Source organism: Oncorhynchus masou, chromosome 3, assembly GCF_036934945.1.
Source record: "Oncorhynchus masou masou isolate Uvic2021 chromosome 3, UVic_Omas_1.1, whole genome shotgun sequence".
Lineage (NCBI taxonomy): Eukaryota > Metazoa > Chordata > Actinopteri > Salmoniformes > Salmonidae > Oncorhynchus > Oncorhynchus masou.
Genome location: NC_088214.1, coordinates 3,588,027 through 3,602,107, shown reverse-complemented (window position 1 = coordinate 3,602,107; position 14,081 = coordinate 3,588,027). Strand labels below are relative to the sequence as shown.

Below are 14,081 nucleotides of genomic sequence, written 5' to 3'. Positions count from 1 at the left end.
GGTTACTGTATCTTTCTATGGGTTACTGCATCTTTCTATGGGTTACTGTATCCTTCTATGGGTTACTGCATCTTTCTATGGGTTACTGCATCTTTCTATGGGTTACTGCATCTTTCTATGGGTTACTGTATCCTTATATGGGTTACTGTATCCTTATATGGGTTACTGCATCTTTCTATGGGTTACTGCATCTTTCTATGGGTTACTGTATCCTTATATGGGTTACTGCATCCTTATATGGGTTACTGCATCTTTCTATGGGTTACCGCATCTTTCTATGGGTTACCGCATCTTTCTATGGGTTACTGCATCTTTCTATGGGTTACTGCATCCTTCTATGGGTTACTGCATCTTTCTATGGGTTACTGTATCCTTCTAGGGGTTACTGTATCCTTCTATGGGTTACTGCATCTTTCTATGGGTTACTGTATCCTTATATGGGTTACTGCATCCTTATATGGGTTACTGCATCTTTCTATGGGTTACTGCATCCTTCTATGGGTTACTGCATCTTTCTATGGGTTACTGCATCTTTCTATGGGTTACTGTATCCTTATATGGGTTACTGCATCCATATATGGGTTACTGTATCCTTCTATGGGTTACTGCATCTTTCTATGGGTTACTGTATCCTTCTATGGGTTACTGCATCTTTCTAAGGGTTACTGTATCTTTCTATGGGTTACTGTATCCTTATATTGGTTACTGTATCTTTCTATGGGTTACTGTATCCTTCCATGGGTTACTGTATCTTTCTATGGGTTACTGTATCCTTCTATGGGTTACTGCATCTTTCTATGGGTTACTGCATCTTTCTATGGGTTACTGTATCCTTATATGGGTTACTGTATCCTTATATGGGTTACTGCATCTTTCTATGGGTTACTGCATCTTTCTATGGGTTACTGTATCCTTATATGGGTTACTGTATCCTTATATGGGTTACTGCATCTTTCTATGGGTTACCGCATCTTTCTATGGGTTACTATTCTAGTGCGCGTTCACGTGTTTGTGTCTTCACTAATTTTAATAAGAAACTCATTTTTGTTGAATCTGACTTGATTAAGTTAGTTAGTTAATCAAATACGCAATAGTCATGTAGGCTACTTTTTTTTTGCCACAGATCCTAACTGGAAAAATATGTAGTTTACAGATAGGTCTAAATGCCATATTGGTTCGTTTGTTGATAGAGCTATTTCAGCAAACTTGATTTATGGGGTATTTTGGTAGGCATGGTTACAAGTACTGTATTGTTTAAGGGATACTTCTCTGGATATATGTGTGTGTTGAGAGCAATGACTATATATATATATATATATATATATATAAGGAAGGGGTTGAGAAAATAACTTGTGCATGTGTAAGAAGGGTGTGTGTGTGTTGAAGCGGAGAGTGTGTGTGCATGCATGCCTGTTCTCTCTCTCTCTCTCTCTCTCTCTCTCTCTCTCTCTGTATTAATGTGTATAACCTGTATTTAACTAGGCAAGTCAGTTTAGAACAAATTCTTATTTACAATGACGGCCAAACCCGGACGACACTGGGCCAATTGTGCGCCGCCCTATGGTCCTCCCAAACACGGCCGGTTGTGACACAGCCTGGAATCGAACCAGGGTGTCTGTAGTGACGGAGATGAAGTGTCTTAGACCGCTGCACCTTCTCAGGAGCCCAAATGAAACCCCATTTGTTTTACAACTTTAAACCCAGAACACTCTCTACTCTGCCTTTCTCTCTTCTGACCTTTTGAGAGCCTCGTCTAGGGTTAAGTCCATCTTCTTGACAGAGCGGCGGGGCAGATTTCCCTGTCAAGAGCACGTGTAAACTGTTGAGAGGGAGGGTAGTCTGGAGTAGAGCATGGCTGAAAACCCGAGCCTGCTCCACTCTCCTTATCTTCCCATCTATTTACAGCATTCCTAAAGGTCAGAGACCAATACCTTCCACTGAATAGGTTCAACTCTTAAGACAAACGCTTTGGTTTCCTTGAAAATGAGAGGTTATGGATAAGGGGAAAGGTCAAGGGTGCTAACCGTGCAGCAAATATTTACTTAAACAGTTGTTATACTGTTATGTCAGACTATTTTAGAAAGTTAGCTGAAAACGGTCAAAATGTCAAATAAAGTTGAAATATTTCACTGTTTTCCCTACAACATGTTTGGGATAAATGTCAACTGTCAAATCAGGAGAGAGAGAGAAAAAAAACAGGAAATATATTCCAATTGAATTGAGCTTAATGTAAACAGCCAATCAGAGCAGAGCGGACAGTCCAGTGGGTAGATACAATGTATCATTTTACAGTTCACTGCACTTGGAGCCATGATACATGACACCGATTTAACTCACAAATCGTTTTTACACTTGTTCTGGTTTCTCAAATAGCATCCGACACGTGTCAAAATGAATGACACCACCATTTCCTATTAGATGTTAGATGCGTATTCCCTGTGTAATCGCATATAACTGCAAACAGCCTTTCCCCTAGTTTAATTTATAGGTGGGTTGGCAAAGGTCGCAACCGATCCAAGCAACATCCAGGCACTCTGACATCAAAATGTCAAATGAAACCAATACAGTAGACACCAGGCAGGAGGTAAGAGGGGGCTGAAACCAACACAGTAGACACCAGGCAGGAGGTGAGAGGGGGCTGAAACCAACACAGTAGACACCAGGCAGGAGGTTAGAGGGGGCTGAATCCAACACAGTAGACACCAGGCAGGAGGTTAGAGGGGGCTGAATCCAACACAGTAGACACCAGGCAGGAGGTGAGAGGGGGCTGAAACCAACACAGTAGACACCAGGCAGGAGGTAAGAGGGGGCTGAAACCAACACAGTAGACACCAGGCAGGAGGTAAGAGGGGGCTGAAACCAACAAAATAGACACCAGGCAGGAGGTAAGAGGGGGCTGAAACCAACACAGTAGACACCAGGCAGGAGGTTAGAGGGGGCTGAAACCAATACAGTAGACACCAGGCAGGAGGTAAGAGGGGGCTGAAACCAACACAGTAGACACCAGGCAGGAGGTGAGAGGGGGCTGAAACCAACACAGTAGACACCAGGCAGGAGGTGAGAGGGGGCTGAAACCAACACAGTAGACACCAGGCAGGAGGTAAGAGGGGGCTGAAACCAACACAGTAGACACCAGGCAGGAGGTAAGAGGGGGCTGAAACCAACACAGTAGACACCAGGCAGGAGGTTAGAGGGGGCTGAAACCAACACAGTAGACACCAGGCAGGAGGTAAGAGGGGGCTGAAACCAATACAGTAGACACCAGGCAGGAGGTTAGAGGGGGCTGAAACCAATACAGTAGACACCAGGCAGGAGGTTAGAGGGGGCTGAAACCAATACAGTAGACACCAGGCAGGAGGTAAGAGGGGGCTGAAACCAACACAGTAGACACCAGGCCGGAGGTAAGAGGGGGCTGAAACCAACACAGTAGACACCAGGCAGGAGGTAAGAGGGGGCTGAAACCAACACAGTAGACACCAGGCAGGAGGTGAGAGGGGGCTGAAACCAACACAGTAGACACCAGGCTGTCACCAGGCTGCCATATGTGAACTGATTGCCCCCCATCTATCTTCAGAGCTCGTGCTGCTAGGCGACCTAAACTGGAACATGCTTAACACCCCAGCCATCCTACAATCTAAACTTGATGCCCTCAATCTCACACAAATTATCAATGAACCTACCAGGTACCTCCCCAAAGCCTTAAACACGGGCACCCTCATAGATATCATCCTAACCAACTTGCCCTCTAAATACACCTCTGCTGTCTTCAACCAAGATCTCAGCGATCACTGCCTCATTGCCTGCATCCGTAATGGGTCAGTGGTCAAACGACTCCCACTCATCACTGTAAAACGCTCCCTGAAACACTTCAGCGAGCAGGCCTTTCTAATCGACCTGGCCGGGGTATCCTGGAAGGATATTGATCTCATCCCGTCAGTAGAGGATGCCTGGATATTTTTTTTAAATGCCTTCCTAACCATCTTAAATAAACATGCCCCATTCAAGAAATTTAGAACCAGGAACCGATATAGCCCTTGGTTCTCCCCAGACCTGACTGCCCTTAACCAACACAAAAACATCCTATGGCGTTCTGCATAAGCATCGAACAGCCCCCGTAACATGCAGCTGTTCAGGGAAGCTAGAAACCATTATACACAGGCAGTTAGAAAAGCCAAGGCTAGCTTTTTCAAGCAGAAATTTGCTTCCTGCAACACTAACTCAAAAAAGTTCTGGGACACTGTAAAGTCCATGGAGAATAAGGACACCTCCTCCCAGCTGCCCACTGCACTGAAGATAGGAAACACTGTCACCACTGATAAATCCACCATTATTGAGAATTTCAATAAGCATTTTTCTACAGCTGGCCATTCTTTCCACCTGGCTACTCCTACCCCGGTCAACAGCACTGCACCCCCCACAGCAACTCGCCCAAGCCTTCCCCATTTCTCCTTCTCCCAAATCCGTTCAGCTGATGTTCTGAAAGAGCTGCAAAATCTGGACTCCTACAAATCAGCCGGGCTAGACAATCTGGACCCTTTCTTTCTAAAATTATCTGCCGAAATTGTTGCCACCTCTATTACTAGCCTGTTCAACCTCTCTTTCGTGTCGTCTGAGATCCCCAAAGATTGGAAAGCAGCTGCGGTCATCCCCCTCTTCAAAGGGGGGACACTCTTGACCCAAACTGCTACAGACCTATATCTATCCTACCATGCCTTTCTAAGGTCTTCGAAAGCCAAGTCAACAAACAGATTACCGACCATTTCGAATCTCACCATACCTTCTCTGCTATGCAATCTGGTTTCAGAGCTGGTCATGGGTGCACCTCAGCCACACTCAAGGTCCTAAACGATATCTTAACCGCCATCGATAAGAAACATTACTGTGCAGCCGTGTTCATTGATCTGGCCAAGGCTTTCGACTCTGTCAATCACCACATCCTCATCGGCAAACTCGACAGCCTTGGTTTCTCAAATGATTGCCTCGCCTGGTTCACCAACTACTTCTCTGACAGAGTTCAGTGTATCAAATCGGAGGGTCTGCTGTCCGGACCTCTGGCAGTCTCTATGGGGGTGCCACAGGGTTCAATTCTTGGACCGACTCTCTTCTCTGTATACATCAATGAGGTCGCTCTTGCTGCTGGTGAGTCTCTGATCCACCTTTACGCAGACGACACCATTCTGTATACTTCCGGCCCTTCTTTGGACACTGTGTTAACAACCCTCCAGGCAAGCTTCAATGCCATACAACTCTCCTTCCGTGGCCTCCAATTGCTCTTAAATACAAGTAAAACTAAATGCATGCTCTTCAACCGATCGCTACCCGCACCTACCCGCATGTCCAACATCACTACTCTGGACGGCTCTGATTTAGAATACGTGGACAACTACAAATACTTAGGTATCTGGTTAGACTGTAAACTTTCCTTCCAGACCCATATCAAATATCTCCAATCCAAAGTTAAATCTAGAATTGGCTTCCTATTTTGCAAAAAAGCATCCTTCACTCATGCTGCCAAACATACCCTTGTAAAACTGACCATCCTACCAATCCTCGACTTCGGCGATGTCATTTACAAAATAGCCTCCAATACCCTACTCAACAAATTGGATGCAGTCTATCACAGTGCAATCCGTTTTGTCACCAAAGCCCCATATACTACCCACCATTGCGACCTGTACGCTCTCGTTGGCTGGCCCTCGCTTCATACTCGTCGCCAAACCCACTGGCTCCATGTCATCTACAAGACCCTGCTAGGTAAAGTCACCCTTATCTCAACTCGCTTGGTCACCATAGCATCTCCCACCTGTAGCACATGCTCCAGCAGGTATATCTCTCTAGTCCCCCCAAAACCAATTCTTTCTTTGGCCGCCTCTCCTTCCAGTTCTCTGCTGCCAATGACTGGAACGAACTACAAAAAGCACTGAAACTGGAAACACTTATCTCCCTCACTAGCTTTAAGCACCAACTGTCAGAGCAGCTCACAGATTACTGCACCTGTACATAGCCCACCTATATTTTAGCCCAAACAATTACCTCTTTCCCTACTGTATTTATTTTATTTATTTATTTTGCTCCTTTGCACCTATTATTTTTTATTTCTACTTTGCACATTCTTCCATTCCAAATCTACCATTCCAGTGTTTTACTTGCTATATTGTATTCACTTTGCCACCATGGCCTTTTTTTGCCTTTACCTCCCTCATCTCACCTCATTTGCTCACATCGTATATAGACTTGTTTATACTGTATTATTGACTGTATGTTTGTTTTGCTCCATGTGTAATTCTGTGTCGTTGTATGTGTCGAACTGCTTTGCTTTATCTTGGCCAGGTCGCAATTGTAAATGAGAACTTGTTCTCAACTTGCCTACCTGGTTAAATAAAGTACATCAAATACATAAAAAAATATATATATATATCTTTGCTTATTTGAGCTGTTCTTGGCATAATATGGACTATCTTCTGTATACCACCCCTACCTTGTCACAACACAACTGATTGGCTCAAACGCATTAAGGAAAGAAATTCCACACATTTAATTTTTTCTATAATTTTTATTTAACATTTATTTGACTAGGCAAGTCAGTTAAGAACACATTCTTATTGAGAATGACGGCCAAACCCGGACGATGCTGGGCCAATTGTGTGCCACCCTATGAGACTCTAAATCACGGCCGGATGTGATTCAGCCTGGATTAACATTTAATAAGGCACACCTGTTAATTGAAATGCATTCCAGGTGACTACCTCATGAAACTGGTTGAGAGAATGCCAAGAGTCTGCAAAGCTGTCGTCAAGGCAAAGGGTGGCTACTTTGAAGAATCTCAAATATATTTTGATTTGTTGAACACTTTTTTTTTTTGGTTACTACATGATTCCAAATGTGTTATTTCATAGTTTTGATATCTTCACTATTATTCTACAATGTAGAAAATAGTAGAGAGAGAAAAAAAGGAAAAAAAAAAGTGGAATGAGTCGGTGTGTCCAAACTTTTGACTGGTACTGTAGATATATAGTATGGGGAAACAGTCCATTTGTGGATCAGAGGGATAGTAACAACTTTTACACTTGTCATTCTACGGAGGCGACAACACAACAGAAACAAACGAGATAAAGAACCAAGAGAAAAAACAAGTAATACCACTTTATTACCAGACAGATTAATAATATATAAAATGTTACTGTGTTATAGAAAAGGGAATAACTTGAGTCAAGTACACACAAAATAACAATTTAAACTATTAATAATAATTACATGAATAATAAATGTCATATTAGATTTGGTCTACAGAGGGAAAACAAAGGCACTTGTTTGCATTGCAGAATGGCCTGTACGTATAAATGGTTACAGGCAACCTCAGGCCGGGAAGTGTCCAAGTGTAGTTTTATTGATGCCACACTTGGACACTTGATATTTGTCAAGTTTGTACAGAATACTACGTCTCAGTATTGTGAGCTAACACGTCTGTGTGTGTGTATATCACTGTACACAGACAAATGTCCAACATGGTACACAACCCAAATAGAAACAAAATATCGAAATTGTTTTGTTTTTTGTTGTTGTCTCATCTATAGTATCTTCCCACAAAGTACATTTATTTAAAAAAAAAAAAATCCAAAACATATGGCACTGCTTCGATCCGCAATGACTGTTGCTGTTAACTCAGCTTCTTACTTTCAAACGGTACATCTGTTGTACAGTTCGACACATCCTTTTAACTAGGTCTACTTTACGGCAATTCAGCTATTACCAACACCGCATTGGTGTGGCGTTGTTAGGGAATGTAGTCATCAAATGTCGTCATTAATACTGTATCATTGTTTTTCATGAGAAAGTGCAGGAACTAGCTACATAAAAGTGCCACTTTAAAATCCCGATTACAAAAAGAGGATTTAAAATCCCCTCCCGAGTGGTTGGAGTCGAAGAGGCTGTATTACCTCACAGATACAGTAGTTAGTCCACCGATAAATCAGTAAATAAAATGATAGTTGTCAATAGTTGTATTTATTGTGATAGTGGTCCCTTTTCAGTAGTTGGTCAATATTACATAATAATGACAACATATGGATGATAATTATAACATAGCAACAAACAAAAAAATAAGACATGGCAATTCAGGTATTCGAATACATGCTACTTCGTCCTTCAAACACATTTTGAACGCCTTATACATTATCAAATTACATATTCTATACCAGCATTCGTTGGGAAAAAGACAACGGTTGGCGAGAAATTCATGCAATCGATATCGGCAGCCACAAAGGGATTCTATCTATCGATCTACGCGATTCCCGGAGCCACAAGGCAACAATGCAATCACTGGATCTGCTCAACTGTTGACTGCATATTCGGTTAATGAGAATTTTGATTGTAATCTCTATATCGTATAAACATTCAGAACGTAATCTCTAGTCATTTTATGAAACGTCATTAAACTCAACTAGATTATTCAATATTTGTGCAATTTATCCAAATTTATCCAAATGTTCATGTTCAGCGCGTTAGAGATGAGATCTACTAACATGTTTCGATTTTCAGGATTAAAATGTTTTTTTTTTTTTATTGTGCTGCTGAATATGAATTAAAAACATATCCCAGTATGCGTACACCTACCATGTATAAAAGTCTCTGTGTCTATTGATTTTTTTTAAAGGTCAACTGCCCCTTAGAACTAATCCCTCCATTTTTAAAACAGCCTTTGTGACATCACTATGAGTCAGAATCTCTCATTTCAAAAAAAAAAAAAAATCAAAACTGACTACAATGTTTAAAATATAATATTTTTTGGTCGTAAGGTCAGTCTCGTCCAAAACAAGAGTTTGGTAAATGACTGAGTCATGACTTTACTTGAGGGTTTGGATTACAATAACGTCAACAATTCATGCCCCCTTTTTTGCAGACGCACAGAAACCTATGATCATAGATCAATGCCAAGCGTCGGCTGAAGTGGTGTAAAGCTTGACGCCATTGAACTCTGGAGCAGTGGAAACGCATTTTCTGGGGTGATGAATCAAGCTTCACCATCTGGCAGTCCAACGGACTAATCTGGGTTTGGCGGATGCCAGGAGAACGCTACCTGACCCAATGCATAGTGTCAACTGTAAAGTTTGGCGGAGGAGGAATAATGGTCTGGGTCTGTTTTTCATGGTTCAGGCCCCTTAGTTCCAGTGAAGGGAAATCTTAACACTACAGCATACAATGACATTCTACACGATTCTATGCTTCCAACTTTGTGACAGCAGTTTGTTTACCTTCAGTCATGGCCGCTAGCATTTCTTAATGAGAATTGATGGAAAAACGTGACCAAATCAGGAAGTGCAGTTCTCCTTTAAATTGTGTTTAACTTCAGGATCCATTTTCTGATGTTAATCTCTAACCAAAAACACTAGAGGGCGACAAACTGGTTCCCCTCCTGAGTCAGCACACACAGGCCCAGTCCAGAAACGACACTTAACAACACACCTTACCAAGGCACTGGAGTCAATCTGAGAGGAGGATTGGATAGGTATAAGCAATACCTACTGTATCCTTATATGGGTTACTGTATCTTTCTATGGGTTACTGCATCTTTCTATGGGTTACTGCATCTTTCTATGGGTTACTGCATCTTTCTATGGGTTACTGCATCTTTCTATGGGTTACTGCATCTTTCTATGGGTTACTGCATCTTTCTATGGGTTACTGCATCTTTCTATGGGTTACTGCATCTTTCTATGGGTTACTGCATCTTTCTATGGGTTACTGCATCTTTCTATGGGTTACTGTATCCTTATATGGGTTACTGCATCTTTCTATGGGTTACTGCATCTTTCTATGGGTTACTGCATCTTTCTATGGGTTACTGCATCTTTCTATGGGTTACTGCATCTTTCTATGGGTTATAGGGGTGGTTTCTGGTCCTGGAATGCTCGTTACTATGCTACAGGTGAGAGGGTCTGATCTATCACGAGCCAAAGCCATGTTGTCCTCCTCCTCTCCCCTGAGACCAATGCACTGTATATGCATGGTGGACTGTGTGGACGTGGACAATGAGTAGTTGAATCCACGCAGCAGTGTATTACAATGTTGCATTGTGGACCCTGTGATCCCATGCAGCTGTGTGTGTGTGTGTAACCAAGGACAGTGATAATCTCACTGGCAAATCTGATGCTGAATTCTGAACCGACTCCTTACTCACTTTCATGTAGATCCAAGATGTCAGATAAGCTAGATCGGTGGATCATTCACCTGTCCAATCGAGAGCAGTGACTCTGTGTTGGGGGGGGGGTAGGGTGCTATGGTCTAGGCGAGGGTAGGGTGCTCGGGGTCTATTTGGGACTCAGCAGTAGTCTTACTAGCAGCAGAGTTTGTTAGAAGGATGCCGGGTTATCTTGAAGGACTCGTTGCTGTCAACGTCTGGATTCTCCAGAGGCGGAATCTGTTTACCTGAAACACAACACAGGATAAGTTTTGAAGGTGCAGTTGAAACAACCAGGTGCAGTGTTGAAGGGAGTTGAGGTCGTTTCTGGAGTAACTGGCGTAAGCAATGGCTCCAGGAGAGACCTTCCTTTCAAACGGCACACAGAGACATACAAATGGTATCCATGAGTTCATTTGACTCTGGGTATGTAGAAAAAAATGGCTTAATTGCCAAGATCTCACACTATCCCTTTAAGTGGTGAATCTTAACTTTCACTTTAAGTGAAAATCTGAATGAAGTAGAAGTTCAGATTTGTCCCGAACAGAGATGCTAACAGACACTGTACTGAATGAAGTGGAAGTTCAGATTTGTCCCGAACAGAGATGCTAACAGGCACTGTACTGAATGAAGTGGAAGTTCAGATTTGTCCCGAACAGAGATGCTAACAGACACTGTACTGAATGAAGTGGAAGTTCAGATTTGTCCCTAACAGAGATGCTAACAGACACTGTACTGAATGAAGTGGATGTTCAGATTTGTCCCGAACAGAGATGCTAACAGACACTGTACTGAATGAAGTAGAAGTTCAGATTTGTCCCTAACAGAGATGCTAACAGGCACTGTACTGAATGAAGTGGAAGTTCAGATTTGTCCCTAACAGAGATGCTAACAGACACTGTACTGAATGAAGTAGAAGTTCAGATTTGTCCCTAACAGAGATGCTAACAGGCACTGTACTGAATGAAGTGGAAGTTCAGATTTGTCCCTAACAGAGATGCTAACAGACACTGTACTGAATGAAGTGGAAGTTCAGATTTGTCCCTAACAGAGATGCTAACAGACACTGTACTGAATGAAGTGGAAGTTCAGATTTGTCCCTAAGAGAGATGCTACTGAATGGTGCTACTCTGTCTGACGAGGTTGAATGGAATGTTCTAATGTCTACAACAAACACACATCAAAAGACATTCACGAGGGATGCTTTAGTTTAGTGACTTTATTTTATTTTAAATTGTACCTTTATTTAACTAGGCAAGTCAGTTAAGAACAAATTCTTATTTTCAATGACGGGCCTAGGAACAGTGGGTTAACTGCCTGTTCAGGAGCAGAACGACAGATTTTTTACCTTGTCAATTCGGGAATTCGATCTGGCAACCTTTCGGTTACTAGTCCAACAATCTAACCACTAGGCCACCCTGCCGCCCCTCCACTTTAATCACTAGGCCACCCTGCCGCCCCTCCCCTCTAACCACTAGGCTACCCTGCCGACCCTCCCCTCTAACCACTAGGCTACCCTGCCGACCCTCCACTCTAACCACTAGGCTACCTGCCGCCCCTCCCCTCTAACCACTAGGCTACCCTGCCGCCCCTACACTCTAACCACTAGGCTACCTCCCGCCCCTCCACTCTAACCACTAGGCCACCCTGCCGCCCCCCTCCACTCTAACCACTAGGCTACCTCCCGCCCCTCCACTCTAACCACTAGGCCACCCTGCCGCCCTCCACTCTAACCACTAGGCCACCCTGCCGACCCTCCACTCTAACCACTAGGCTACCTGCCACCTCTACACTCTAACCACTAGGCTACCCTGCCTCCTCTACACTCTAACCACTAGGATACCCTGCCTCCTCTACACTCTAACCACTAGGCTACCTCCCACCCCTCCACTCTAACCACTAGGCCACCCTGCCGACCCCCTCCACTCCCAACCACTAGGGCTACCTCCCGCCTCCACTCCTAACCACTAGGCCACCCTGCCCCCCTCCCTCCTAACCACTAGGCTACCTCCCTTACCGCCCCTCCACTCTAACCACTATGCAACCTGCCGCCCCTCCACTCTAACCACTAGGCCACCCTGCCACCCCTCCACTCTAACCGCTAGGCTACCTCCCGCCCTCCACTCTAACCACTATGCAACCTGCCGCCCTCCACTCTAACCACTATGCAACCTGCCGCCCCTCCACTCTAACACTAGGGCTACCCTGTGACCCTCCACTCTAACCTTTAGGCTTACTCCTGCCCCTCCACTCTAACCATAGGCTGCACTCCTGGCCTCCCACTCTAACCCGCACTAGGCTACCTCCCGCCCCGCCCCTCCACACTCTAACCACTAGGCTACCTCCCGCCCCTCCACTCCCTAACCACTAGGCTACCTCGCCCCGCCCCTCCACCTACCTAACCACTAGGCTACCCTGCCGACCCATGGAACATATTGCATAACAATTCAAAGATAAAACAAACGAAACAGTGTTTGATGTGGTCGTATGGAACGAACCACCACGCCAACATAAACTCTACAGTAAAACACTTACTGATCTTCTGAAAGAGCTCCTCCACATTGACAGCGTTTCTGGCGCTGGTCTCCATGAAGATTGCTGCAATAGACTCAGCAAAGTCCTTAGCTTCCTTCATAGGAACTTCCCTGTTAAAAGAGATAGTATAAACTACAGCTTGGGTTGACTCATCAACAGGGCTTCCATAACAAACAGCCTTTAACCTGGTGGTGGTGACTCATCAACAGGGCTTCCATAACAAACAGCCTTTAACCTGGTGGTGGTGACTCATCAACAGGGCTTCCATAACAAACAGCCTTTAACCTGGTGGTGGTGACTCATCAACAGGGCTTCCATAACAAACAGCCTTTAACCTGGTGGTGGTGACTCATCAACAGGGCTTCCATAACAAACAGCCTTTAACCTGGTGGTGGTGACTCATCAACAGGGCTTCCATAACAAACAGCCTTTAACCTGGTGGTGGTGACTCATCAACAGGGCTTCCATAACAAACAGCCTTTAACCTGGTGGTGGTGACTCATCAACAGGGCTTCCATAACAAACAGCCTTTAACCTGGTGGTGGTGGCTCATCAACAGGGCTTCCATAACAAACAGCCTTTAACCTGGTGGCGGTGGCTCATCAACAGGGCTTCCATAACAAACAGCCTTTAACCTGGTGGTGGTGGCTCATCAACAGGGCTTCCATAACAAACAGCCTTTAACCTGGGGGTGGTGACTCATCAACAGGGCTTCCATAACAGCCTTTAACCTGGTGGTGACTCATCAACAGGGCTTCCATAACAAACAGCCTTTAACCTGGTGGTGGTGGCTCATCAACAGGGCTTCCATAACAAACAGCCTTTAACCTGGTGGTGGTGGCTCATCAACAGGGCTTCCATAACAAACAGCCTTTAACCTGGTGGTGGTGACTCATCAACAGGGCTTCCATAACAAACAGTCTTTAACCTGGTGGTGGTGGCTCATCAACAGGGCTCCCATAACAAACAGCCTTTAACCTGGTGGTGGTGAGGTTACACCCTTGTGTGAATGTCAGCTCAGAATATAATTTAACTGGTACCTAGGCTAATACTTCCTAGTCATAAATGTAACAAAGGTGGACATCGAGATCCTGTCAATCAAATGGTTCTTATGACCTACAGAGCAGAGTTCTATTGCAGAGTCCCAACAATAGTAACACACAACACCATGGCGACCAATCAACAGGGTTTCCATGACAACGTTAGCCTTTAAAACACAGTTCGACAGAAGCGGTGAAGGACTGATGATACCTGATGTCCCCCAAATCTTTCTTGTTCCCTGCCAAGGCTACAATGATGTCCTCAGGACCGTGCTCCTTCAACTCCTTCACCCATTTCTTCAGTGTCTGGAAAGAGTCCTGACGGACAG

The 14,081-nt window shown here is 44.2% G+C and overlaps 2 protein-coding genes across 3 annotated transcripts in view; one reads left to right on the top strand and one right to left on the bottom strand.

The window, feature by feature from the left end:
- Positions 1 to 14,081, top strand: part of LOC135508967 (band 4.1-like protein 3) — a 180,370-nt gene that overhangs the window by 104,555 nt on the left and 61,734 nt on the right. The gene's annotated exons all lie outside the window — the stretch shown is intronic.
- LOC135509028 (ras-related protein Rab-31-like) overlaps positions 9,788 to 14,081 on the bottom strand; it is a 235,218-nt gene continuing 230,924 nt past the window's right edge. Inside the window, exons 5-7 of the mRNA XM_064929322.1 lie at positions 13,964 to 14,070; positions 12,713 to 12,822; positions 9,788 to 10,425 (exon numbers count right to left, since the gene is read on the bottom strand). Of these exons, the coding sequence (XP_064785394.1) occupies positions 10,334 to 10,425; positions 12,713 to 12,822; positions 13,964 to 14,070 (309 nt within the window). The 3' untranslated portion in view covers positions 9,788 to 10,333. The remainder of the gene's footprint in view (positions 10,426 to 12,712; positions 12,823 to 13,963; positions 14,071 to 14,081) is intronic.